The 21,313-nt window shown below is 37.9% G+C and overlaps 1 protein-coding gene across 2 annotated transcripts in view; it reads left to right on the top strand.

Moving 5' to 3' along the window:
• clstn2a (calsyntenin 2a) overlaps nt 1–21,313 on the top strand; it is a 101,558-nt gene that overhangs the window by 51,037 nt on the left and 29,208 nt on the right. For both annotated transcript variants that reach the window (XM_053628297.1, XM_053628296.1), the window contains exons 3-6: nt 9,892–10,087; nt 10,574–10,782; nt 13,138–13,287; nt 17,428–17,613. In XM_053628297.1, coding sequence (XP_053484272.1) covers nt 9,892–10,087; nt 10,574–10,782; nt 13,138–13,287; nt 17,428–17,613 — 741 coding nt within the window. The remainder of the gene's footprint in view (nt 1–9,891; nt 10,088–10,573; nt 10,783–13,137; nt 13,288–17,427; nt 17,614–21,313) is intronic.

Raw genomic sequence — 21,313 nt, 5'->3', positions numbered from 1 at the left:
CGTGATGTCGTAATGGAGGAATGGAAAAGGACTCCAGTGGCAACCTGTGAAGCTCTGGTGAATTCCATGCCAAAGATGGTTAAGGCAGTACTGGAAAATAATGGTGGCCACACAAAATATTGACACTTTGGGCCCAATTTGGACATTTTCACTTAGGGGTGTACTCACTTTTGTTGCCAGCGGTTTAGACATTAATGGCTGTGTGTTGAGTTATTTTGAGGGGACAGCAAATTTACACTGTTATACAAGCTGTACACTTACTACTTTACATTGTAGCAAAGTGTCATTTCTTCAGTGTTGTCACATGAAAAGATATAATCAAATATTTACAAAAATGTGAGGGGTGTACTCACTTTTGTGAGATACTGTATATTATTTTTTTCCAAACCAGGGTTGTAAATTAAAATCTAACTACAGAGTGTCTATTGAGCACGTGAAAAGCACATTTTACCGCTTCATAACTTATAAACACTTATCCCACAGCACTGTTCAATTCTCACTTCTGATTGTTCTGAAGGTATTGAATAATTTTCTATAACAGCATGGCTCAGACAGGTTTATGTGCATGAGCTGTTTATGTGGAGCCTTTTTAAGGGACTATTTATTGATATGGTTCAGTTTTCATTCTCGTTCTTTAATAAATCAAATAAAAATGCTAGCGTTGTGGTATAAGAGAGATAAAATACTTTGGAATGTGCTGTTGAAGGAAAATGATGAACTTTGTGGTGACTCCAGACCCTATCCTGAATACACTGGAAGTGAGTAAGTGTAACATTAATTTTGTAAATGAGGTTTAGTTCTAAACTATATTGTAAATGATTTGTTTAACTTATTAATAGGATTTCTCCACAGCTATTCAAACAGCACATAGGCTGTTCTCCTTCTGTCATAGTTTCAATGTGTACACACTAAATCCAATTTAGGACAAATCCATTTGGGTCAACAGGTCTAGTCAGGGACAAAGTTGCGAAGTAGCAGTGATCTTGCTGGCCATCCTGGGGCCATAAGTAGGACTCTTTAGCCAACCTCATTCCACCCTGGATATTGATGTATCTAATCATCAACTGGAACAGTACATGGTAGTGTCTTAGAACTGGTAATAAGAAGAATTATAGGACCATATAGGCCACTATCACTTCTTATTGGTTGGTGTATTCTGATTTCACACACCCCTGTCCCTCTGTGACACCACAGTGCTCCCCGACGTCATCCGTCGTGACTCACTCTCTCTGATTTGATACTGCCCCCCAGTGGGCCCCTCTTGCTGAGATGAGGACAAATCTTTGACTATGGAATTTGGGGTCTTGGTGAAGGCTGACAACCCACTGCTAAAGCCCTCTCAGTTCTAGCTGGCCTAAGGGAACGACCACTGCAGTCAGCAATTCAAGCATCCCCCCTGAATTGGCAAGCACAATAATATCTGTCACATGTTAGGGTGACAGAGTGACTAGCAATCTCAATGAATCCAGCTTTATGATGATAAATGGTTCACAATGAGACTGAGCACCATAATGTGGATGGCCTGCTCTTTGGTGGGGAACATAGAGCCATAGGAGTCACTCTGTCTTTCAAAAGCGACAGGGCCACCTACATATATCTTAAGTTCCTAAAAAGAGGCTGACATTAGAATTCATATGTCTGTCATTGGCAGATCCACAGAGCCACATGAACCATCCCTGTGGTTGGATGGCACTCTGGTTGCATGGCCACTGCAAAACCTTGCCATCCTACAAGGTAATTTATTCAGTAATAGGGTAAAGTAGCTTATTTATATTGGGATGATAAATGTATATATAAAAACAAGTTGTAAGAAATGTGACAGGACAGGCACAGGTTTAGAAATGAAGAAACATGATATTGATAGAAAATTATGAGTAGAAAATAACAATGCTTGCCAGACTCGATGTGAAAACACCACGGCTCATAATTCGAAACGTTGGCCAATGACTTGCTGACTTTTATGTTGAGTGCACGAACATGATGGGTTACATTAAAAACTGTCCATTAGAAGATATGGGTTATACCTAAATGAAGTTTCCTGTCCCCAGGAATTAATATATTTGCTTTTTTCCCCTTAGCCTGTATTAAAACACTTAACTAGCTACCCATCTCTTTGCAGGCTACTATATATATGCTACCACATTTTACTCTGCATTATTTACAAGGGTATTCTTTAAAAATTGTGACAATGTTATGAGATTCTATAGCATGATAAATACGTAGAAAAATGTATCACGGTAGCATTTTTGGCCGTATTGCCCAGCCGTATTATAAGAATAACAAAACAAATTGCCAGAGCCATATATCCCTGCAGTTCTCACCTTGTTTCCCACTGATGCTAAGCAGGGTACCTGGCCAGTACCTGGATGGGAGATCTCCTGGAAGCTTCTGGAAGTGGTGAGGCCAGCAGGGGGTGCTCATCCTGTGGTCTGTGTGGGGCCTAATACCTCAGTATAGTGACAGGAACTGTAAAAACAGCACTGTCTTTCAGATGAGACATTAAACTGAGATCCCAAGACACATATGGTAAAAGAGTAAGGGTATGTCCTGGTGAAATTCCCCCAGTGTCCCCCTAATAATCCCCATCTCTGAACTGGCTACATTACTCTCTCCTCTCGACTAATAGCTGGTGTGTGGTGGGCGTTCTGGTGCAGTATGGCTGCCCTTGCATCATGCAGATGAATGCTACACACTAGTGGTGGTTGAGGAGACCCCCCATACTGTAAAGTGCTATGTGACTGTGACTGTCACTAACTAACCAAAAAGTGGTTATAGAAAATTGTGTGTACATACAGTAAACATACTAGCATTGTTGCAAATGACAGTGGTGTGACAAAGTCATATAAAGCACTCTATCCATTAGAGTAAGGAGTGGTACTGCACATCACCAGCATGCTAATCCCCCCCCCCCCCCCCCCCAAAGCTTGGCGGACAAAAGGCACTGACCAATTAGTTTTGACAGCAGAAAGAGCCAATAATTGCACATTTCAAGCAATTCTTTGAGCTTTGACTGATGGCTCCCCACACTCTCATCCACTGTTCTGTCAATTGTTAACAATGTCTTTCATACACTTGCCTCTTCCACTAAATCCACCCACTTGAACCTTCTTTCAATCTCATAATTGTGGAGTGCGAAGACCCATTGGTGCTCAGTGCTAACCTTGAAGACCATGAATTGGTGGTACTGTGCCTGTTATATGATAAAAGCTGCATTTGCCATGCTTTCATTTAATTATATTTAATCAACAAATTATCTTAGTTTGCAATTACTTATGCTGTCCCAAATGGTACCCTAAGCTCTGCAGTTCTCCACCAAATATGCACTTTGGTGATGTCGTTGCAGAATTATGATATGTAAAGGTATGCAACATGGTGTTGAGCCAGCCCAAGCCAGCTACAATGCATGAAAAGAGGCTCTTGAGTGACGTCACAGAAAAGTGTTCACCCTACTCTTACTCTTCATTGTGAGTTTGAATCCTAACAATGCCAAAGTCATCCATGTGCAGGAGCCAAGGGAGGGATGGAATAGTCCCCCTCAATACTAGCCAATCATGAGCATCTGTTGCCTCATGTATGTGAAAGAAGGTATATAGAAATTTTTCATGATCTCCAGTTCGAAAAGATGCATTCGGCATCACATGTCTTGGCAGAAGCACATAATACCCTTCTTCCTCCCTGGTTGGTAGCTGTTGTATGATGACGAGAGCTGGATGATGGGTTAGAGTTGACAGGTGACCAAATCAGGGAGAAAATAGAGGGTAAAAAGCATGCAAAAAACCCCCCCCAAAAAAACAGCAACTGGTATTAGCGGGTCCTTTGTCAACTGTACCATTGGGAAAGACATGACCACAACCCACTTGTCACTCCTTTTTGCAAATCTCATTCCATTCTCTCTCTCCAGCCCACTTCTTCTGCATGATTTCCATCCACTCCAATTTCTTGAGCAGTTTTCCTTTCTTTGAGTACATGAGACTACAAATATTCTACCTACACACACTATATATTAACCTATTGCCTTGACCTTTCTTGCCTCAAACCTCTGTCCTTTATCCTCCAGATCAGTTTTCACTGTGCTCTTTAAGCTCTGCCTTTCCAGTGACATTTGAGGAGAGAATGGCTGAGAGGAAACAAGAAAACCCTAAAAAAAAAAAAAAAAAAAAAGACCCCAACCGATATTAAAGAGTATTAGTCATATATTGACTCTTGGAACATTTTATTTAGCTCTATTTATGCTGGCTGCTGCTCAATGCTGATACAATGAACTGTGAACTCCTAGTGCTACTAATACTGAGTTTTTTTTGTTAAAGATGTTATGGCATTTAAACAGTATCTTTAATAGAGAGCACAAGGGCAACCAGCCTGTGCATACAGAGTAGTATCAGCAAGTGTGCTCATTAAAATGAATGCAAGGTGCCTTGAATTGGACCTTGAGTTGCAAGCAAATTGTAGGTGCTCGTAAGCGAGGGGAAAGGATGTGTGCGTGACTCCGAGTTCAGAGAACTGTCGAAGTGCTCTCATGCATAATAGTTTCTTTGCACGCTTGCTTCACTGTTCTACGCTAACAAATACCTTTGTGTGTGTACAATTCATTGGCACCTTGCAGAAAGCAAAAAGAGCAACTCGTTTTTTTTCTTTTGATATTCTAATATGCCATGTTTAGCCAGGTGTAACAACAAACTCCTATTGTAATAGTGTATCTTAGAATTTATACAACTGATACTGGGTTATATCTATTTTAATTATTTGTTGCCAGATTTAACAGACTCTACAGTAGTAATCAAGAGACAGCCCTACATTAAACGAGCAGCAAGGTCAGTTAGCGCTCATTCAACATTCTGTTTTGTTTAGAGAGGTATAATAGCAAGATGCTCATTCATGAGATTATCCAATCAGCCAATCATGTGGCAGTAGTACAATGTATAAAATCATGCAGATGCAAATCAAGAGCACACACTAAGAACTGATGTGCGCACACACTACGACAGGACAGTTCTCATTAAATGTCAATGCACTTTGCAGCCACCAGAGCACCATGTGTCTATTTAATGGTAAGGAAATATCCTGTTTGGTTTTGTAGGGTGCTTGGATAGGGTTTTGCCTTGAGTAATTCAACAGTGTATGCTTTTAAAATGTGACAGGGACAAAATCATCTACTGCAAAAAAAAGTGTCCCTAGCATTCCCTCATGAATATAATATAATGAACACATGACTATTCTTTTTTATTTCTCAACAATGATTAGGGTTGCTGCTAATGTCAGTGTGAAGGACATGTTGGAGCCATAGTATTTATATTATTCTAGCGTATTAATTTGTGTTGTTTCTATAAAATCTTGTAAAAAACAAAAATTGTTTAAAAGCTTTGACAGAATGGTCTTGACAATGGTCCAGATTTTACAGTGCCCATGGATATAGAACAGTCATGGGCACCCACTGAGAGAAAGATTAAGAGAGAGGCACAACAGCAGAAGGTCTGTGGTGAAGTGGAAGTACATTTCCCTCTGGAAGTACTAGAATGGCAAGGCCGATTCTGTTGTTTTTTGCTATACACTGAAGACATTTGGGTTTGAGATCAAAAGATGAATATGCAATAATAGATCAGTTTTCATTTCCTGATATTTATATCTAGATATGTTAAACAACTTAAAACATGGCTCCTTTTGTTTGAACCTACCCATTTTTCAAGTGTTATATAAAATATATTGGAACATGTAACTGACGTGTTTCTTGTTGCCCAGGTGTGCTCTGTTAGATTGATTGTTTAAACAATTAATAGCTCTAAATGTCGGCTCTTGGTTTGAGTCCTGGGTTTCGCCTGTGAAAACTGTGTTTATTGCTAAAAAGGATAAGCCAATATGAAGACCAAAGAGGAGAAAAGCAAGACATTCTGAAACCGAGAAAAGAGGGAAAATTGATCAGTGCCATTGCCAGCAGCTGTCTCAGTCTCTCAAATAACGAGCAGGTCTTTTTATGACTTACCTTAGTCTTACTTTCTGAAGTCATTTTGTCTAATGACTATCATTACTAAACTTCAAAACTATCATTTTATCCAAAGTCCCTACTTTACTCAATCGCTATTTACAATGTAGATTGTTCTGTATAGTCACTAGTAATGTAGGGCAGCAGTAAGGTAGATGCCTGAATGAATTCAGGCTACAATTACTAGAGAATGCTCCAGAAACGCATAATTGTGTTGTGCAAACCATTTGAGCATTACAAATAAAAAAATCTACCTGAAACAACAATATTATAGTACAACCCCAATTCCAAAATAGTTGCAAATCTCTTAAACCCCCGTCCCAAATTTTTTGAGACGTGTCGCGGCCATCAAATTCAAAATTACCGTATTTTTCCTTAAAATGGTACATTTCCTTGGTTGAAACATTTGATATGTTTTCTATGTTCTATTGTGAACAACATATGAGTTTATGTGATTTGCAAATCATTGCATTCTGTTTTTATTTACATTTTACTGCGTCCCAACATTTTTGGAATTGGGGGTTGTAGTAATGAGCAATTTTCTGTATTAAATAACCAACTAACAAGTCTTTGTTAGGTTTACTGGTTAAATTGGATAAGTACATCTCAATCTGAAAGAAACTTGGTAGAGTGCATAGGCTGTATACTGGATTTTCAATGCACTAGGGGTGATAATATAGTGAGTTATCAAGGGAATATAATGTATCCACTCAAAATTTTGACAATACATAATGGCTGCACCCTAAAGAGTGCACTGCAGGTGCATGTAAAAAAAATTTAGTATCACGAAAATTTTTTCTTTTTTTCCATAATTTAATTCAAAAAGTGGAATTTTCATATATTCTAGATTCATCACACATAAAGTGAAATATTTGAAGCCTTTTTTTTTTAATCTTGATGATTACGGCTTATAGCTCATGGAAATCAAAAATCCAGTATCTCAAAATATTAGAATAAAGAATTTATAATACAGAAATGTCGACCTTCTGAAAAGTATGTTAATAATATAATTTATGCACTCAATACCTGGTCGGGGCTTTAATCCTTTTGCATGAACTACTGCATCAATATGGCGTGGCATGGAGGCAATCAGCTTGTGGCACTGCTGAGGTGTTCTGGAAGCCCAGGTTGCTTTGATAGCGGCCTTCAGCTCCTCTGCATTGTTGGGTCTGGTGTCTCTCATAGATTCTCTATGGGGTTCAGGTCAGGCGAGTTGGCTGGACAATCTAGCACAGTAATACCATGGTCAGCAAACCAGTTACTAGTAGTTTTGGCACTGTGGGCAGAAACAGGCCAAGCCATGCTGGAAAAGGAAACCAGCATCTCCATAAAGCTTGTCAGCAGATGGAAGAATGAAGTGCTCTAAAAATCTCCTGATTGACGGCTGCACTGGCTCTCGACTTGAGAAAACACAGTGGACCAACACTAGCAGATGACATGGCACCCCAAATCATCACTGACTGTGGAAACTTCACACTGGACTCAAGCAAAGTGATTCATAATCTGAACACCTTTTTAAAAGTGTCTTATGTGTGAAAATGTATGTATATGGTAAGAGAAACAAATTTAAAATAACTAATACAAATGAAAAATCTCCTTAAAGATTGAATACAGTGCTGTGAAAAAGTATTTGATTTCTTCTGTTTTTGTGTATATCTGATATCAAATTGTTTCAGAAATTAAAACATAATCTAAGATAAAACAAAGGCAACCTGAGTAAACACAAAATACAGTTTTTAAATGATAATGTTATTTATTGAAGCAAAAAAGTTATCCAATATTAACCGGGCCTGTGTGAGAATGTTTTTGCCCCCATAGTTACTAATTCCCCAAATTTATGAAAGTGCATTGATAATGGGGTTCAGCTGGACTACAACCAGGCCTGATTACTGCAAACCCTGTTCAAACAAATCAACACTTAAATAGAACTTTTTCAACAGCATGAAGTTGGTTAAAAGGTCTTACCCTGTAACACACTATGTCAAAGTTGAAAAAAATTCCAGAAATGATAAAGAAGAATTTGAATGAAATACATCAGTCTGGGAAGGGTTACAAAGCTATTTCAAAGGCTCTGGGACACCAAAGGACCACAGTGAGAGCCATTATCTCCAAATAGAAAAACTCGGCACAGTAGTGAACCTTCCCAGAAGTGGCCGACCTTCCAAAATTCCTCAGGGAGCACAGCAACTACTCAACAAGGAAGTCATAAAAGAGCAAAGGACAACATCAAAGAACCTACAGGCCTCTCACATCAGTAAACATCACTGTTCATGACTCCACTATCAGAAAGACACTGGGCAAAAATGGCACCATGGAAGAATGGTGTGGTGAAAACCACTGCTAACCCAGAAGAACTATAAAGCTTATCTGAATTTTTTCAAAACACACCTTGATGATCCTCAAGCCTTTTGGGAGAATGTTCTGTGGATTGATGAGTCGAAAGTGAAACTGTTTGAAAGACAGGGGCCGCGTTACATCTGGCATAAACCAAACACAGAATTCTACAAAAAGAACATCATACCTACAGTCAAGCATGGTGGTGGTGGAAGTGTGATGGTGTGGGGATGGTTTGCTGTTTCAGGGCCTGGGCAACTTACAATAATTGAGGGAAACATGAAATCTGCTCGCTACCAAAAAATTCTAAAGGAGAATACCCGGTCTTCAGTCCGTAAATTCAAATTCACACGCAACTGGATTATGGAGCAAGACAATGATCCAAATCATAGGAGTAAATCCTAGTCCTGGAAGTAAGTGGAAGACTGATCTCCAGTTATCGGAAGAATTTGGTTGCAGTTATTGCTGCTAAAGGTGGCACAACCAGATTTTAAGTTTAACAGGTCAGTTAGTTTTTCATATAGGTGATAGGTGTTGGATAACTTTTTTTTTTTTTGCTTCAATGAGAAAAAATAATAAATAAAAACTCTATTGTGTGTTTACTCAGGTTGCCTTTGTATTATGTTGTATATCATTTAAAGATCTAAAACTTTTTAGTAATAGATATACACAAAAACATAAGAAATCAGATACTTTTTCACAGCACTGTATAATTGATGTATACATTCTGTTTTTGTCCTTGACCCTTCTGAATGAAAAATCTCAACTTGTGATATAGTCCAGACCATGGAGTATATGTTATGAAAGGAACAGATCTTTATCTCCTCAACAGACATGCATGCGCGCAGACACACACACTCTCTCTGTCTCTCTCTCTCTCACTTTCTTGACCATTGTTTTGAATACCTGACAAGACATGCTGAGGGAGAGGAAGCATTGTAAAGAAACATCAGAGTTGTAAAAGCAAGACATAAAAGCAATTGGTGTAATTATGTTGGGGGTTTTTTTTGCATTGGCAATGGTGTCAGCAGATATTTCATGGTCGTGTGGGCAGGCCTTCTCTATGGTATAACAGTAAACCAAATTAATTCTCTCGAGAGGTATACTTTTATCTGCTCACCTGCATACAGAAGATGAAAGACACAAATAAGCACCCATAGCTCATTATTACAAGGCAATAACTTGCCATAATTAAATTGCATGTGTGCAAGAAAAAATAAATCCAACTGTGCTCTCAGTACAGCTCTCATAATTGAATTCTCCTTGGCAAGAAATTAAAAGGGGCCAGTTAACAATGTGCCACTGAGACAAGAATATTTAGGTCAGTAATTTTGCAGTACCCCATTCAACATTCCAGACTTGCGAACTCTGTTATGGCTTAATGTGATTCTACATCCACAACAAAGAAATTTGTGAATAGACTATCGTTCTCGCTCACCCAGCAAGAGCAGTCAAATTAAATTCACACACTACCCTGCATATTTAAGCAAGAACAACCTTCTTGTTCAAGTTAGATCTGACTTGTTGAAAAACCAGGAGTGTGTATACGAAACTCATACCTGTTGCTTTTACTGTTTCAGGAGAGATTTGTTCTTTTAAGATCCATGGACAAGACACTCCATTCAAGGCAGTGGTATTAAACAAGACATCAGGGGAAGGAGTACTGAAAGCGTCCGGTCCCATTGATTGCGAGCAACAAAAGGAGTTCACCTTCATCATTCAGGCTTACGACTGCGGGGCTGACATCTCGGGAGACAGTTGGAAAAAGAGCCACAAGTGCGTAGATGTTAAATGTAGTCTCAATGAATCATAAACCTCACCCGTAAACATGCTGGAAATTAACTGTACCTCACAATACACTCTGCATATTTAACACCAATGTTTAACACCAATCCTGAGCTAATGCTATCTGGCTTATCCATGGAGTACGGATGCAAATTCTCAAGGTATTTCGAGAATGCATCTACATTCCTAATTTTACTTTTTTTGTATTTTGCAGCTGTCATTTCACAAATATGCCTCCTCTTTGCTCTAAATAAAATGCAGCATTAGCTTATACATGTGCTGTTTTTCATTTCAATTGAAGTTTAGTAAAAATGTACCCTTTGTATAGGCAAGCATTCTGAATACAGAGATTTTCCTGCCTTTCTATTTAATTTTATTCACATTTGTGTTAAGGTCTCAATGCAACTTTATCCCTTTATTTTCTACCTCTCTGCCCTCCTCTCCATTATTCTGTCTTGGCTTCATTCTGTGCATTAGAGCAGTCGTCCACATCCAGGTCGAGGACGTGAACGAGTTCTCTCCTTTTTTCCATGAGCCGGTGTACCGGGCCACAGTGACAGAGGGGAAGATTTATGACAGCATTGTGCAAGTGGAGGCCTGGGACCAAGATTGCTCAGCCCAGTACAGCCAGATCTGCAACTATGAGATCATTACCCAAAACACACCTTTTGCCATTGACCGCAATGGTGAGGCTCCACTCTCTCTCTCTCTCTCTCTCTCTCTCTCTCTCTCTCTCTCTCTCTCACTCAGACACACACAAAGACAAATGTGCATAATAAAGACTAGGCCCTCTTCCTTACCTCTACTTCCTGCTTCTCGGCAACATGCATAGAGCTTGGATATAAAAAGACACATGAAATGCATACTTCCCTTCAGCCGTTATTTATCTCCCTCTCTTTTCTGTGTATAGTAAATAAAAATATATTGCATTCTGTATTTTACATATGTGAACTTGTAACATATTCAAAACATAGTGCTTGGAAATTGTCCATTACCAGAAGCATGAAACAACAAGATGGTTCACTCCTCCAGGTGTTAGATGAGATAACGAGGAACACTATGTGTGATAGCGAAGAGGAAAGCCTATTTCATTCCCTGGCCATATGTTGCACTCACTTATACAGACACATACATAAACACAACAAGCAAAAGATGATGTCAAGAATGATTTAGCTTTAATTTATATCCTCAACACCATTTCAGTGGTGTAAGGGTATGTGTGTGTCTGTGTGAACATCTTAATGCCTTCATCAGTTTGTAGAAGGTAGCTTGATGTCAGCCCTTGTCCTGTCAACCCCTCGCCTTCTAACTTCTTCCTCCTCTATCACACATACTGATGCATAAAGGTGTGTCTTGCATTTTGTTATCAAACCGTTGGTATAAATTGTACTTAACATTTTCTCATTTGACAGATGCTTTTTTTTTCTAAATTAATTTAGAATTTGAACTCATTCATCTTTCAGTCATTATCACAGAAGTTTAGTCACACTACCACTATTCAGTCATGGGCAGACTCATACTCATTAGCTCCAGCTTTAGTTCTGGAGCAGATGGTGGCCAGTAGAGAACTTATAGGTGAAGAATGTTCTCTTTATAATGAGGACAACTCTCTCATACCCTCACTTATTTTGAACATACTGGATGTATATAGTATGATGCATATTCTTTATTATGTGGTACAGCTGAAGATTTGTGCATGATATGTACGTAGTTTCCTTCTTGTGTGCATGTACACGCAGGCTGAGACCTTCCAACAAAATCAGAAAGTGACATATTATGCGATTTTCGTATACAGACTTCTTGCCTTTTCTGTTATTTCCTTGTACATGTTGGATCACATGTACACCATATGGAACTCTTTGCTTAGCAGCTTCTGACTACAATGGGAGCTATAGGATTCTTAGCCTCTTCTCATCTATTCGGCCATGGTGAGTGTATTTTTATACATTACCAACATTTTTCAACACAGAACTCAGTGGTGCCTGCTAGCATTGAGCTGGCTTTTCCTTATTCTCACTGCTTAACTTATTCCCATGCTCATCTTGCTGGTTCATGTCGGTGAATATGCATGATGCCTATTTTCATGTCCCCCATATGTTTTCCAAGGAAATTGGAATTTCAGATTTCTACCTTTCAATCTCTATATATTGTCATGGGTTTTTTTTTTTTTTTTTAGATTCACTGAATTCTAAGCACGCTGTGTCAGACAGACATTGTTATTCTTGCCAATCAGATTCACCCAGGTTGCTGTGTGCAGTACTGGATCCTGTTGAGGATGATGGAATTGCTATCAGAAGCTGTAGTGGCAATCCCACTAGGCTTGCTGGAAATGCTGACCTTTGGAATTTGGTTACTAACCTATGGCTGGACCACAAATGCCACACACAACGGGTGCAGTCTTGTCTCAGTGAGAGGGAAATAGGCTTTAGCTTGCTGGATATGCAAGGCATTGTAACAAAATGAGTCAGGTAGTCAAAACTGACGCTGGTCTTACAGTGTGGGAATCAGTGTGGCACCTGCTTGGTTCCATGATTGGTATGCATCCCATAGGCCAATGCATTGCTCAATTTGGACAGTAGTAGCTCATTTATGGGTACTTCTAGATAGTGACAAGTTCTATATGCATTATATGCATCACAGCACCAAGGATGGCATCTTTCTGGGGTCTCAAATTTATTACAGGCACTGCGTTTACATAAGTGGTTCTGTGAACCCAGGATTCCTATCAGGGTTCCTTGTTATTCAGTGCCAACCCAGTGAGAAGGCTCCATGGAAAGATGGCTGTTTGACAGTGATATTTATTGCAAATACGTTACTTTGTCACTTTGTTATAAGGTCTCCTGTCATGCATACTCATACACACAAGAACGTGTCCAGATTATTTTCACTCGCCCTGCTGGTTATTTGAAGTTCATAGATCCACTGTTACAAATTTATCTAGCAATGTGTATGCCTAAACATCAAAGAGAGAAGTTGTGTGAAATTGTAATTGATCAATGTCATTTTGCCTCACCTCTTTTATATGTTTCTCCTTCCTGAAGGTAATATTCGGAACACAGAACATTTAAGTTACGACAAGCAGCAATACTACAAGATCATGGTGAGCGCATATGACTGCGGCCAAAAGAGGGCGAAAGAGAGTGTGCTCGTCCAAATCTACGTCAAACCCATGTGCAAGCCTGGCTGGCAAGGTTAATTTGATACTCCATTTCTTACTACTTTAACACCACAAAATGATGTACAGTACTGTGATTCCATGATCCTCATTACTGATATCTTTTACTGGGTAATTCTGTTGTAATTAGGGATTTGTTAAACTTATGTTTCTTAATTATAGGATGGTCTATAGTATATTCTGAAGTCTGGTCTTTTCCCTTCATTTCAAGTGCAACAAAATTGCATGACATTGTCATTTTCTTATTACAATTACTTCTAGAGCTTTTATTTTCCAATGTTTAGCAAAGCTTTTAAAAGTCACTCAAATGTCAGGTACCATTCTTGCATGTAGAGCTCGGCCACTGAATTAGAGGGGAATTAACATGCCCCTACTTTTTTCCTTTAGTTAAAAATTGGTAATAAATGAGTTCTGAAAGTCTTCAGCTTTAATTAATTTATGTAGAATACCTAATGTAACACTTTTGTGCATTGGGTTTTCCAATGTTTTGGATAATAAGTGCAGGTGAACATAATACATGTTCTTCAGTCACTGTTCTGCTTAACAGTTGTACAGTACTTACCAATGTATTGCCAGAGGTTCTTTGAAAAAGGACAAAAATGCCTTTAGCAAAGAATAAGAATAACCCTTAGGGTAATTCATGTTAACTCAGATTTTTTTTGTATTTTATTAATACATTGGGAAATTCAGCGACCATGAAAAGGAAGAACCTTTGGAAAATGTGGTTGCAGCACTTGCAAAATATATTTTACCTCAGTCTGGAGAACTGCTTTCAGTCAAGTTTTAAATTTAATGCAAATGTATTCCAATAACAATTTCCACACTGAGCAAAGTAAGCCAAGCTGTGTTTCCCCTTCATATCACATAATTAAATCATCTTACCAGTACTAGTGCAGAGGCAAATTTACCAGCAAATGTGAACCTTGCTGTTGCAGGTCCAAATGCTTGTTAAGATCAAAGCTGAACTTTGTTTTTCTGGGGCAATTAGAAATGTGCCACCGTTCCCCCCATAAGTTTCTCAAGGGAAAGCATTGTCTGGAAAGAATGTTCTCATATTACCTGGAGAAAGAGATGGTTTTGATCATCCTGCAAAACAGCATCTTCCTCCCAGCACAACACAAAAGGTCACCCTCAAGCACATTAATTACAAATCTTGTAAAAAGCAAGCTAACTGCTTCTCACACAATGCTCAAGTTCAATCTGAAAGTGCAAATCAATTTTAGTAATATCTATCTCCTTTCTGTATTCAGTCGACCCTAACCCATCGTCCTTTAGCCTCATGTATGATAGTTCCTTAAATATATTTTGACAGCAGTGACCAGCAGCTAGACTCAGTCACTAGCTCGTAGATTGTATGTCCTGCGTTGTCATTCAGTGTGAGGAGCTGAGGTGGAAACATGTTGACTGAGGTGATAAGCCCAGGGCAAGGAGAGAAGGAGGCTCAAAAAAAAGAAAGAAAGAAAGAAAAGAGGGTATTTCTCAGTCCAGCATGTCATGGTCGTGCAGGTCTGTAATTGGCTGGCCCATCTTTCTCTCCAGGGTCAATCTCCATGTGTCAGCACTGATCTATCTATCTACATCCTCCATCCCTTCACTGCCTCCTGCAGCCCACATTGTCCATCCAGAGAGATTAACATTTCACTCAAGTTTAAAATTCACAAAAAGTGCCTCTGCTTGTCCAGTCTCCAAATGTTTCTTAAATTAAATTAGTATTTAATCTTGCTTATAAAATCAAAACATACAAAATGAATTTCACATATGTCTCAAGTGTCCCTTTCTTCCAAATAATCACAAGCCTATCAAAGAATCATTTTGTTGGATTATATCTTCATTTTACTTGAATAAATTGAGGGCTATATTCAGAGTTGAGTTACATTTAAGGTGGACTACAAGTGTTTACATTAGAAGAGACAAAATCTTAATCATATTGCTTATCTTAATCATATTGCTTATTTACACAACATGTAAATTGAGCTGAAAGTGTAGCAGATGAGTGCTCATTCAGCTTGTCCTTCAAATTGTTGGTACGTTTTTGTTTTTTTGTTTTTTTATAGGAGAGTGCATTGATTTAACAAAAACCTTGGCATTAATTTGTTAATTTATGTGATAAAATATGCCACATACATATTATGATTTCATGACCTCAAATTAATATCTTCATTCAATTGTGTGCATAATTAACTGTTGGAACATAATATTAAGATAATAAAATAATAATAATAATAATAATAATAATAATAATAATAATAATAATAATAGTTTGTTGATCTGTTGGATCAAGTGCTATTTTATAAGCTGCTGAATAATAAGAGATAGAAACCATATTGTTAATTTAAACCAAATTTGCAGTGATTACATGCAGCAGTATATTACTTCTAGTATTAGATGTTTAATTGAAAAACTTCAGTTGCTTCTACTCAAAAAACATCTGACAACTTTGAAGGCCTGAACTACATGCAAGTAATGTATGCTTGATTTTGCTGCGGCTTTTTTCAAAATCTGCGATGCAATTTGTGGAGTTTTTTTATGATTTTTTTTTCCCGAAAACTACTTGAATTGGCAAAATTGCAACTGCACAAAATTGTTTTGCACGGTCCTTCACAGTGATGTTTGTCGGCAAATGACACCTTTTAGGTGTACTCATGTTCGATGCATGTGAATCGACGGGGGTTTTGGCTGAATGCATGTTGTGATGATGTCAAATGACGCGTCTTGGCCCAAATCTGTGGAAAATCTGCGGTCATTTTGAAAAATTGCAAGCGCCTGCGAATATTATTCTGCGATCGCAAAATCCTGGAGGGACTGACTATTAGCATTGTCCCTACAATAATTATGTGGTTTTGTCACCAGTATGACAATCAATTATAAAACTAAATGCTATTATAATTTGATTTATATGGATGGCCCCCTTTTTTCCCAGACCTAGAAAAAGTGTGGACCCACAGGGTTTCATTTTAACACATATCTCAGGACATTGTGTGGTTCAGTTATTGTTATTTCTCTCAGTGTTTTTATGGATTTGGTAAAACAGAAAAGCGATTGCTATTATTCTGAACAATCCAAAGCATTTTTTATTTAAAGCGTAAAGCCTGTCCCCTCTGTCCTGTTTTATTTAGAATGAAAATGCTGTCTCAGTTATTCATAAAGAACTATGACCCTTTCTCTTTGGAGAAAAAAAGGCATCTATGTCAACATGGACACTACTGTCTTGCCATTATAAATCAGGATTGTGTTGCTAAAAATGTGTCCAAAGAAAAATTATAGTTACTTGAAAGAAACCATACCAAAACAAATCTATTAAATAAAGACAAATAAGATAGTTCAATTAGGGCAAAAGAAATGGCATCCTATAAAAGGAGGATGAGTTGGTCTGTGTCTGTGTGTTGGTCTAGCCAGTGGGATTTGTCATTTTCCGCTTTGCGAGTTTTGTGGGTGTGACGAAATTTTAAATTGACTGTGCTGTAAAAGTGCTTGGTAATTTATGGGTGATTGGCATTCATCAACATACTGTATACAACATACTGTGAGTGTTACTGAAGCTTTCGTAAAAATAGGAATTTTTAGTTCAGGTTGGCCTACAAAAACATTGGCACACAACTTTACTTAAGGATGACTAAATGATAAATGGTTTAATGGAAAGTATTAGTTAGTATAAGTGTCGCTGAACTGAGGGCAAACAATGTTTTGCGTTATTTGTTATGAGCGTTCAAGTTTCTTATTCGACATGTATCAGTTTATTATGCTTTTCTCTTACGTCCATAAATTTCCGAATCCTTGCACAGTTGCCAAGCCTGGTAGTAGAATGAATAATAAGTATTTTCATGCAAATCTGCACCAATATGCTATTATGTCCTGATTTAAAACGTATTAAAAATCTGTACTGTAACTGACTCATTCATCAGATATGCTGAAAACTGAATTCAGAGCAATAGACTTAGCTGCCAACACTCATTCTTTTTACATGTACTTAAATTACTTAAAAATACTTAAGGATACACATCAAGTTACAAGTTCTAGTTTCCGTTAAAACAGCCATGCAGTATTTATGTCTGTACGGAGCTACAGTATTACCTTAAAAGTGTGTACTTGCTGTTCTAGGACTGCTAGTAAAGCTGTGTCACATTTGTTTTCTGTCACACATGTGTTTTCTCTCCAGGATGGAGTAAACAAGTGGACTACGAGCCCGGGACAGGCAGCAAACAGCTGTTTCCAATGATGCATCTCGAGACGTGTGGCAGCCCCTTATCCTCGGTGCGAGTCATGGTAGAACTGCAGACCAGCCACATCGGGAAGGGCTGTGACAGGGAAACCTACTCTGAGAAATCTCTGCAGAAGCTCTGCGGTGAGTCATGAGGTCAAGAAACAACAATAAGCAGTTACCTAGTTATCCATTAGCTAGTTCTGGGCAAAAGAAAAGACAAGCAGAGAATTGTGTTATTCAGAACACACCACTCCGAAATATTTTGGTACTGGAAGGAGAACCCATGGAAGAAACTTTGAGAGAAACCAGACTCAAAAGTGAACCAATCTTCTTATGGGTGACACCATATCCTGGAATTTTAAATCATTACAGTATACGGTTGAAGAAGAGTACATGCAGGGAAACTAAAAGGTGTTTACAGGGTGTTCAGGTTCAGCAGATTGTGAATAAATGTCTGGGAATGAGCACAGGACAGTCTGAGTGATTACAGTTAAATCTACAATATCCAGGCGGGATTAATAATTGAAACAAGGATGTCTTAAATAATTTTATATAAATATATAGGATGTATAAATAATTTTGGGGAAGTGAAAAACCATTTTGGGCCATTCACAACATTAAATTAGTTAATATTAATGCACCATATGTATTATTAAGAAACTAGTTAACACTATTCTTAATTCTTAATAGTGTATACTTAAAAAAGCACTTGCATTCACTAGTGTTTTGTCCATCTATCCAAAATTTGGTTGCAACATTCAATATTAGCAAACACCTTAATTAATATGCTAAATAGTGTCTACAACAGTTACACCCAGTAATTTGGGTTCAGAGGGACATACTCATTTAGAAATACATGTTGATGTTTATACTTAATAATGTTTCGTTCAATTGTCCAAAATATAACTAACAAATTTATATTTATATATCCGCAATATATATTATCTTGGAAATTATTCTAAGCGTATGTGTCTTGCCTCTATAAAGCAGGGAACTTTTTTAAAACAGGATATTTTTTTACAAAATACTAATCCCCTACTGTATGCAATAAAACTGCAGTTGTTTACCAGAATTCCTGCAAAAATTTGTTCCAGGAGTCTCTCATATACATTTTAGTAATTCAAGTAAAAAATAAGTACATTCTATGGAGATTATTGGCATTTTTTGACATATTTGGACAAGCAAATATTTGTTCTTTGAAACTGTACCTATTAATGAAGTTGATATACTTGATCAAAACCTCAAGGAAAAATAGCTTTTTCACTCATTTATTCAACAGAAATATCAATAGATGTGATATTCTTCTGTGGAAAAGGTAAGAGCACCCTTGGCCCCAGAAGCTAGTATTGCCCCCTTTAGCAGACATAATTTCTTGTAGGCGTTTTGCATAATTGCCCACCAGACTTGCTGGGATTTTTGACCACTCTTCCATGCGATATGCTTTCAGTTTTAATATGTTTGAGGGTTTTCTTGCATGTACTGCTCATTTCAAATCCTCCACAATATTTCAATGGGATTCAAATACAGGCTTTGACTAGGCCAATCCATAACACTTCATTTCTTCTTTTTGAGTAATGGTAATCCACCATTACTTGGTGGATTTGTTAGTGTGCTTAGGATCATTATCCTGTTGAAAGGTCCACTTTCAATTCAACTTCAACTTTATGACAGATGGCCTCACATTATCTTCAAGTACTCTTTAATATGATGCAGAATTCATAGTTGAATCAATGCATGCAAGCTCTTCAGTCCCTGAGACAGTGAAGCAACCCCAAACACTACATGTCCACCACCGTGCTTCACAGTTGCTATGAGGTGCTTTGGTTTGTGCCAAACATGTCTGCTTTTACTGTGCCCAAACAACTCTATCTTTGATTCGTCTGTCCAGAGCACATTATTGCAAAAGTCTTTGCCTATATGCTCATTGGCAAACTGTAGTCTAGCTTTAATGTTATTTTTAAACAGCAAAGGCTTTTTCCTGGCACGCCTCCTATGCAGGTCAAATTTGTTCAATCTCTTTCTGATTGTAGAAGCATGCACTTAGACACCAACAGTTGCTAGACTTACTAGCAGAACCTGTGATGAAATTTTGGGGTTCTTGGAGACTTCTTCTTTTTGCATCAGACGGTCAGCTCTTGGGCTGAATTTGTGCCACTTGTAGATGATTTTTCTTACAGTGGAATGATGCATTTCAAATCATTTGGAGATATTTTTAAATCCCTTGCCAGTCTTATAGGCACCCACACCCTTTTCTGAAGGTCTTACAGAACTCTTTAGATCTTGGCATGATGACACCACACACCTCAATAGCAAAAGGAACGCCAGACACTAGATATGAGAGGGGTATAAATAAGACAGGTTCCACCTGCACTCCCTAAGAAGGTTCTAATCAGTGGCACCCAATCTTGAACATCTGATTCTAATTTTATGGATTTGACGGTGTGATAAATGTAATGGTGTACTTACTTTTATCATGTGACTGATCTGTTTTATGTTCATTTAAATTGTGAAAATTACTACAAACTGTCAATTTTTTGTGTCATTTCATAGTGTATCACCTTTGTTAATAGCCACTGTTTCAGAGATGATCAAATGCTTGTCCAAATACGTGAAAAAAAAGCCCATTTCCATGGGGTGTACATATTTTTTCACATGACTATATGCCTCCCCCCTGCCAAACTTTACATTTTATGGCAGCCACCCTCATCTAGAGCGACTTATGTTTATCTCATTTATACAACTGAGCAATTGAAGGTTAAGGGCCTTGCCCAAGGGCCCAACATTGGTAGCTTGGCAATGCTGGAGCTTGAACTCCTGACCTTCTGATGTGTACCCTAGAGCCTTTAACCACTGAGCCACCATAGCTCTGCACACCTTGAACCCTGGACCCTCAGATTAAAAATCTGCTCTACTGACTGAGCTAGTTGCCCTATCCATTGATTTTCTCTTCACTTGCTGAAACAGAAAATCAGTGGACCTGAACTTCTGTCATTTTCATTTAAGAATCCTTCACCCTGGCACTATGAGGACCTTAATCGGTTTAGGCAGGATTAAAAGAAGTGAGATGAGTTAAGGACTTGCACAGTGTTTGAAGCTATCAAACCCCCCATACATACCTGATAACCACCTTAGTATTAGATTTCTACTGTGACACAGACCATTGCAGATAAATGGTGCACTCTATTATAAATATGTGTATGCAGTAAATGTTTGTTATTAAAGCCTGGTTTGTTGGTTTAAGCACTTTAATTAAATTCTTTAATCTTGCCATCTAAATGCAAAAATGTTTTCACTGCCTTAATTTTGAATATCCAATATTTAAAAATTGTGAGGCAACTGTGATTTGTAAAAGTGTCCAAACGGTGGTGAAAAATATTTCTAGAGGCAGTACAATTTTTCTAAATTACTTCAAACTTATTCCTTTAGACCAGCAGCATATGCAATGAATTCCATGTTTAAATACTACTATTGTGTTTTACTCTGAAGTTGAATGTTAGCAGTTACATGAGTTTTCTTTTTACTTTGGGTCAGACAGAACTTAATTTTTAAAACTGTTTTTAAAAAAGATGATTGCTATTGATTGAAGATCAAGCCCTGAGGAAAAGTGCTCAAAGCCTATATATATAAGAATGAAAGTCCATTTCAGGAAATGGATTTTTGCTATTAGGAAGTCAGGCATTTACTGGAAACATCCATTATTGATTAAGATGAATACAAAGAAATTAAATGTAATACTATCTGTCTGGTAACCTGGGAAACCCTTCAAATGATCAAACATTCATCTTCTAATACATATACAGACATCACAACTACCCCTACAGCATATAGCTATCCAACAACT

The sequence above is a fragment of the Ictalurus furcatus genome, chromosome 7 (genome assembly GCF_023375685.1).
Source record: "Ictalurus furcatus strain D&B chromosome 7, Billie_1.0, whole genome shotgun sequence".
Taxonomy (NCBI): Eukaryota; Metazoa; Chordata; class Actinopteri; order Siluriformes; family Ictaluridae; genus Ictalurus; species Ictalurus furcatus.
Note: the sequence above shows the minus strand (reverse complement) of the source record. Positions and strands in the feature narration are given on the sequence as shown.